This window comes from Triticum aestivum, chromosome 5B, assembly GCF_018294505.1.
Source record: "Triticum aestivum cultivar Chinese Spring chromosome 5B, IWGSC CS RefSeq v2.1, whole genome shotgun sequence".
Lineage (NCBI taxonomy): Eukaryota > Viridiplantae > Streptophyta > Magnoliopsida > Poales > Poaceae > Triticum > Triticum aestivum.
Window position 1 is genome coordinate 404,640,734 of NC_057807.1, and position 8,090 is coordinate 404,648,823.

The 8,090-nt window shown below is 50.6% G+C and overlaps 1 protein-coding gene across 1 annotated transcript; it reads left to right on the forward strand.

Moving 5' to 3' along the window:
- Positions 1-245: 245 nt before the first annotated feature.
- On the forward strand, positions 246-1,876 carry LOC123112118 (zinc-finger homeodomain protein 9). Its single transcript, XM_044533041.1, has one exon. It carries the CDS (start codon positions 382-384, stop codon positions 1,552-1,554), a length of 1,173 nt encoding a protein of 390 aa, XP_044388976.1. The 5' UTR covers positions 246-381; the 3' UTR covers positions 1,555-1,876.
- The last annotated feature ends 6,214 nt before the right edge of the window (positions 1,877-8,090 follow it).

Below are 8,090 nucleotides of genomic sequence, written 5' to 3' on the forward strand. Positions count from 1 at the left end.
CCTGTCTTGATTGATTCTTCGATCAGCGGTCCATGTTTAACTCCTGGGCGGTGACGGTGTGACGCGGGATACAGATGCACCTGCAACTGATTCAACACAGTGTGTCGTCATGATCTATCTATCTATCTATCTCTACGATCTTTGGGAAATTTCTCTTTTGTGTGCATATGCTCATCACTAATGACATGGATTAATGGGGCTTCGTCTTTGAGCGTCGCCGTCGCCCTTTTTATACTCTTATCTCCTCGCCTTGGCCTCGCTTCACATCCTTACCTGTAGTTTTCCTCACTCCCTTGACCCCTGCCCGTCCCTAACTAAAGCCCACTAGCGGTAGTAATCCTTGTCAAGCCGGGTGACACCGCGGAGGGAGCGGAGCGGAGCATGGAGGCCATGGACGTCAAGTACAGGCCGGCCCTCTACCCCAACGGCTCCGTCAAGAAGCTCCGGCAGGCGGCGCCCGTGCCGCCGCCGCCGCCAGCGGCGGTGGAGGCCGTGCCCACGTACAAGGAGTGCCTCAAGAACCACGCGGCGGCCATCGGCGCGCACGCCGTGGACGGCTGCGGCGAGTGGATGCCGGTGGTGGAGCTCAACACCGCCGACCCGGCCTCGTACAAGTGCGCGGCCTGCGGCTGCCACCGCAACTTCCACCGCCTTGTGATGGTGGAGGGGTCGCCGCCGCCACCGCCCCCGCCCCCGCCGGCCCTGCTGCCGGCGCCGCCCATGCCCATGCCCATGCCCATGCCGGCCACCGTGCTCCATGGCCTGCCGCAGCGCGGGCACGGGCAGGAGACGCCGGATGACCGGCTCCCGGGCGTCGACGGAGACGACTCTGACTCCGACTCGGATGGCTCCGAGTACGACGACGAGCGCTCCGTCTCCCCGCCCCAGCACCCTCCACCCGCGCACCTTCCGGCTCCGGTGGCGCAGCAGCCGCCGCCGCCGTATATCTCTTCTGCGCCACACCCACACATGCTGCTGTCTCTCAACTCCAGCGCGCCGGGGGCGCCGCAGGGCCAGAGCAGGCTCCCCGCCCAGCTCTCGCCGGCGACGGCGCCACCGCCCCACGGGATGATGCCGGCCAGGAAGCGGTTCCGCACCAAGTTCACCGCGGAGCAGAAGCAGCGGATGCAGGAGCTGTCGGAGCGCCTGGGGTGGCGCCTGCAGAAGCGCGACGAGGGCGTGGTCGACGAGTGGTGCCGGGACATCGGCGTCAGCAAGGGCGTCTTCAAGGTCTGGATGCACAACAACAAGCACAACTACCTCGGCGGCCACAGCGCGCGCCGCAGCGCCTCAGCCGCGGCCTCCTCCGCCGCGACCACCCCCACCGCCCCTGCCGCCGGCGGGCCATTCCGTCTCTCGCCGGCCACCGGCGCACCAGCACCAGCGCCATTCAACCCCTCCGTTAGCCACAGCTCCCCGGCCCCCACCACCACGGGCTTCAACATGAACGGTACCGCCTCCTCCGCCTCCACCGCCACCACCACCGCCACGCCCAGCCCCATCTTCGCCGCCGGCCACAAGCTGAACGGAGCCTCATCGCCGCAGTCGGCGTGAACTAGGGAGAGCAGAGGCAGAGAAGAAGAGGGAGGAGAAAGGCAAAGCCATTTAGCTTTCATTTCAGTTATCATTGCATTACTTTTCTTTCTGTAGCTTGGATCGTTGGTTCTACTAAGAAATTAACCCCAAGAAAGGGCGCCGTCTGATGTCTAGAAATCTAAGCTTTATTTGTTCTTGGGATCCGATGGAAGCTCGCGATTTAGGATTAATTAGATTATCTGATCTCAAAAGGGGCACCTTTCTTGGTCTGTTCTTGTCCCTGTAAGCTGAGCTCCCGTCCGTCCGTCCGTCCGTAATAGAAGAAGTTCATTTCCTAGTAGAAGAATAGACTTGTAGTATCATCTCATGCTCGCTTGTGCTGTGAATTCATGATCGGAGGCAGCCTCTCTGCTTACAGTGGTACTTACTCCTGTTGTTCCATTAATCAATTGACTTAGCCTGTACTTGCGCCTGCGCTTTCCTGCTAGAATAATCGCCCTTTTGCGCGGTTTCCCTAACCTAATAAACCCATCATTAGCAGCGCCATTTTTATAATGCTTGCCTTGCATGCATCCCTACGGCCACGAGCAGATAGATTAACGTGCGCCTAAACAAAGGCCAAGCTATAAGACATCACCTTTGCTGCGCTATCTATAGCAGTTAGCATCTTCCTCGCACGCACGCTTGCCATCGCCAGCTACTTGTATGGAAATAGAGTATTAGGAGGAGCAGAATAGTCGCCGCTCCGTGCTCCCCTCTCCCTCTCATCCACGCACAACACATTCTTGTCTCGTGTAATTCTTCTTCCATGTATGTCCCCTTTCGCTCTCTAGTGCCTAGTTCCTCCCGAACCCGTCCCATTTGGGCACACCCCCACCACCATCCCCACCATCCCAAGGCCGGCCGGGAACTCCATCCACGCTACTACACGGCGGAAACAAAAAGCGCACGCAGAAGATAGCCATCAAGTCGGTCGATCGTGCGGTTAGGGGGGGTGACGAGATGTGGGTTGGGGCCAGATCAGGGTAGGCATGCAGCCATGCAATTAGGCAGCAACCCGGCTTAGCGAAAGTGAATGGAAGGGGGCATGGCATATTGGCATGCGGTAGGACGCCCGTGTTACTGTTGCTCGTGACCCGACGGAATATGAGTGTGTGTGTGTGTGTGAGAGAGGGGATGCCTTTTGTCGCGCTGGCCGGGTTGAAAAGCTGATGGCGGCATTGACACTGAAAAGGCCCGCTGACAAGCCAAATCATGCAGCTACCCTCGTGATGGCATTAGCCACGGCATGGCCTCCTGACACGCCAGGTTCATAGCTCTAGCTCCTCCCTTTTTTTTTTACTCTCTCCTTCGCCCTTCCTTCACTGTACGAGCGTATAATTCACATGTCTTGTTGCTCTCCGTCTCCGTCCTCTGTGATGAGTGATGATGATCTTCCCTGCCCAATTCCCGAAGGAAGGAAGGATGCAATCGATGGGATCCGACCCCTTAACCCCAGCGCATGATTTGCTCTCAATCCCTTCGTCCCAATGATGCCCGACGCTTTGCGCAGGTGGTGGTGTCCGTGCGTGCGTGCCGCTCTTCCTTTTTGGTTCTTTCTGCAGAAAAACGTCCATCGTGATTGCCACGCTCCGGACCGACCGGACCATTTTTTCTGCCGGCCGGAGCGATCTCTGCGCTGCTGCTTCGCCTGATAACCTCCTATGTTGTCAGGTCCTTATAAAATAAAACGCAGGGTTGCAGGAAACATGTTTGTAAAGGTTCTTCCTTTCGTCTTTTTTCTTTTGAGAATTTTTTTGAGTGGTTTTTCTTTTCAGAATTTGACACCAAGCTTACGATAAACTTAGACTTTCGGCTAAACCATTACTAATTCTTCCATACATTTCTTGATGCAAGTATCCCTGATCCCACCAATAACAAGTAGGGCCGTGTTCCCTAATATCAGTATGGTAGAAGAAAAAAAGGTGAAAGCACCATTTCCCCAAGCAATTGAGGGTTGATAAAAAAATGCCACATGTTCATGTCCATGTTCCTTGTGCACATGTAGATTTTTGTCAAAAACAGACAAGTTTTGTGCATTGTGTACTAGAAAAAACAGATAACTTTGTTCAGGGGGTTATGTGGTTGCACTATTCATCACCGTAGCAAGAATCACCATCCCCACAATTTTTGTTCATGTTGGTCTTTGTTGTGGAAGGCTAACAACATTGCATGTCAATTTGCAATGCCATTACTTGGTGCAACATCTAACAATGTTGACATGATTTTACCGGCAATTACTCATTGAATTAATGGAGAAATCATATAGCATTCAAGTAAAATGTTTGATGGTTCCAATCGAATTGATTCCTCACATGTTGTAAGATATGCTCATGGATCGGTTCATCCTCTCCTTCTCTTTGTATTGGATGAAAGAAGTCATCCTCCAGTTAGCCCCCCCCCCCCCCCCCCCTCCCCGTTCTGCTTTGGACTGAGGCGGCCAAGCATTTTTGCTCTGTCGTTTATGGCGTGGCATCCAATATGGCAAGGATGGGGGTCATTTTTTCGGCATCGGTAGAAGAGGTGGGAGGTGTGATAGAGGTTAGGATAAACCCGGGCATACTCCGGGCTGAGCTTGCAAAGTCTGACTTGAAAAGGGTAAGCATGAGCCCTATCGACGAAGTAAAACCATAATTTCTATTTAAAAATACTAAATAAATTCAAGATTAAATAGTATTTTTTTAGAAAAACCCTTTAAATACACCCCAAGATTTGGTTTGGGCCTTTGGGCAGGAAAATGAGGACTGAGCTCGGAAGGATCAGACACCGAGCTTGGTCACATCGGGCTACCCAGGCCTAATTTTAGGCTATCTCATGCTTTTGTAACTTTGGAAATATGGAATGAGGGAGGTTTCTTTTTTTGGGGGGGGGGGGGGGGGGGGGGGGTGATTTCGATTGACACATTGGAAGAGATGTCATATGGAAGCATGTGAGTGCAAGACCGTGGCTGGATTTTCGTTGGAGCAAATGAGATGAGGGGTTTGTATGGTTGAGGCTCGTAGAGCTATTGGCATAGTTCGAGTTGTTAAAATTATAACCTTACTTTTTATGGAAATAAATTTATAACGAGTATATGCTTGATTGGTAGCCAAAAATTGGGTACCCAACAAATTAGTACGCTAACAAAGTCTTACAACTACAAGCAAAAAGAAACGCAAAAAAGCCAGGGTTTCTGCCTCCCGTCGACGTCGCTGCAGGTCCGCCTCTTATCCGGTGGCCCTAGAGCCATGGGAGCGCGGTGGATCTCGGCAAGGGCTGGCGGGAGGGCTCCATTTCTAGTCGTTTCTTTCAGTTTTGCTAGGGCTTGTGTCCTGCTCAGGAAGACGAGACGGCGGCGGCTCTGTGAAGATGGAATAAAGGTCTCCCCGCCTAGCCCCCGTTTCGGCGGTGCGTCTAGCACCGTTGGTAGGCATGTGGAGGTGTGTCTCCGGCGAATCTACCTTTGGTGGATTTGCTCGGATCTCGTCGTTGTTCGTTTCGTGTGTCTTGGGGTTGGATCCTTCTGATCTACGTTATTCTTTATCTGCGGCGGTTGCTGTTCAAGTGCGCTAGTCCTACGGGGCCTTAACACGGCGACTTTTCGTCTGTCTACTACAACAAGTTGTGCCCAACTCCGGTGATGGAGGGGCGATGACGGCGGCGTGCCTTCGACTCGCTTCAGTGCTTGTAGTTGTCGCTAGGTGGTCTACGGATCTAGGTGTAATTTCTATTATTTCTGGTATTCGCTGTACTGCCATGATTGAAGATAAATAAATCAGAATTTTTCTTGCAAAAAAAACATTTAGCAAGTTTTGAGAGATTGGAAACGTAAATTGTAGCCCATTTTTTGCCTTGCCTAAACATTAGCACCAAAGCAAGGATGCTACTCCCTCCGTTCCAAATTAAGTGTCACTGATTTAATATAATTTTGTACTAAATCAGCGACACTTAATATTGGAACGAATGGTGTATATATGTAGTCAAAACAACTTAATAAACTAAACCGAGAAGATTGAAATGATGATCATATGAACTTATTATGTGTTCTTTTCTGAAGTGTTCTTTTCCTATGGGTAGAGTTGTCTCACTCTCTCCTGCCGTAAACTTAGCGTGCTACCAAAACAGTACAACACTAGGCTACTTTCAGTCAATTGTAGAGTCAGGAAGGAAACTCAGGCACTCGGCGTCGACGTGTGGAGGCTAAATGGGCATGTATTTTCCTTAAATGACCATTATGTTAATTTCCTCAAACATTATAAATCCATCTTGCGGATCATTATGGACTTAATAAACACCCCGGACTCTTCCCGTCGAAAATGATCCAATATATTGTTGTGTCAGATTTAGTGATGCCTCTTTAAGGGGAACTCATCATACGGGTGCTCCTGAGGATCATGCTTTATCTTGTGATGGTGATGGGCATGCAAGGTCTTGAAAGATTTGGCTGCTGGGTTGTTGGGGTTCATGTGATGGCAAACCCTAGCAAATAATCTAATCTAAGCTTAGTTGCATGATGCATTTGCCAGCCTAGATTCTTCTCCCCCCTATGCTGATCTTCCTTTGGATAGGTTCCCCATATGTGCATATCTTAATTTAATCAAAGCATGTTCCTCCTATCGGAGGGTGTCTCTTCCCAGGTACTACGGATGATAGCGGGGTTAAACTACCTGGGATTATTTCCCGCAAAAAAAAAAAAAACTACCTGGGATTATAATAACGGAGGTTGGTGTAGCAAGGCGATGGTGTCCACCATGTGGAGGCGTCTTTTCTTCTTCTTTTGCATTTTGTAGTGGGCTGCGGAAGATTTGTCCATTTTCCCTTGCATACATTTTCAAAGAACTAAGAGCATCTGGAGCCGGACTTAGGAAATATGAACCCCTAAATGCTCGCTGACCGGGTGCGTCTGTTATTTGTCCGTTCACACAGCCATGGTTCTTATTTTCTTTCTCATATGTCCAGTCACTTGCACGTGGTTGGCGGAGATGAAAAGAGAGAAGGAAAAGAATGAATAAAGAAAAAGAAATGTGGTTCGGGGTGAGGTTGTGTCCTACGTGACAGACTAATCGACTGCGCACAGGTGCGTCCGCGAGCCCTTATATCCTTCCTATGTTTGAGATGAATATGAGAGTTCGTGGACAGCCAGGCGTATAGGGATGGTATGAGATGTTCTGTTGTGTCACTTTTTTTCTTCTCGCTTCTGTCCGGTTACTGGCCGGGCGTGTTCGTGGGTGTATGACAGAGGGTTTGAGACGTCCAGCTGTAGATGCGCTAATGTGGTTCATCCTCTCTACTATGTTTGTTTCAACGCCAAAAGTTGTCATTACAAAGCGTTTTCATCAAACTTCTAGACATCATATAGTGTCAAAAGAGCTACTTTGAGCGTAAAAGAGAGAACAATTTTGTAAAACCTGCCCCTCCAAATAAAATTTGACATGCCTATATATTTGCAGAATTGCATTCCCGAATACTTCCTCCGTTTCATATTAGTTATCGTTGATTTAATACAAACGGAGGGAGTAGCGGCTTCTCCGATGGCGTCGACAAGAGCAGGACGTGGACGAGGCGGCCAGAGATCACAAGCGACGGAGCCAGGAAAAAAATCATATAATAAATGCATTTTTAGCAAACATTGAGAGGTTAAGTGCGTAAAATAAGCTCATACTCCCTCCGTTTCGTTATATAAGAACTTTTAGCTTTTTCTTCTCGTATGTATCTAGAGACATTTTAGTATATGTTCACTTCTTTTAGTATGTATATAATTAATATTTTAAAATAGCTATAAGAGCAACTTTAATGGGGCGATCCATTTCGTTTGCCGCCGTCCGTTTGTGTTGGCGCGGACAGAAAAATCGGCCCAACGCGCCGACCCAAACAAACACACGTCCGCTTTTCGTCCGCCTGCCGACCCATTTCAGGCCCATTTTTGAGCCGGATTTGCGTCGGCGCGGACACAAGATGGACGCGCGCGTGCTCTCCCTCTCTCCTCCCCTGGCCTGCTGGTCGGTGGCACATTGGCCTCTCCCCAACCAACAACACACTCTCGCCCGCCTACTTCATCGCTGACGCCGCCGGCCATTTTTTCCGATAGAAAGAGGATACATAGATAGTTCTAGCATAGATAGATAAAAGAAAAGATCAACTACTCGTCGTTTTCCGACTCCGACTCGGTAATGTCCTCCTCCGACGACTGAATGTAGGTGTCATCATACCGCTCGTCCTTCCTCTCCATCCTTCTTTGTTTGTAGAACTGGTGCTCGTTGACGAAGTTCCGCGGGAAGCGTTCGTGCCACACCGCCATGGCTTCCACGTCCATCTCGGTGATGGCGAGTCGACGCTGCCGCCTCCGGTTGTTACGACGCTCTTCGTCAATGAAAAGTCGCGGGAGAGGTGCGAGATCCTGCACCCACTGGCTCGTCGACACGTCTGAAAAATTTATCTCCCAACTAGGCCGCCGGAGGCGCCACGCCGCCGTGTCGTACGTGCGGGCCGCCTCCTCTGCGGTGTCAAAGGTGCCGAGAATGAGGCGTTTCTCGGCA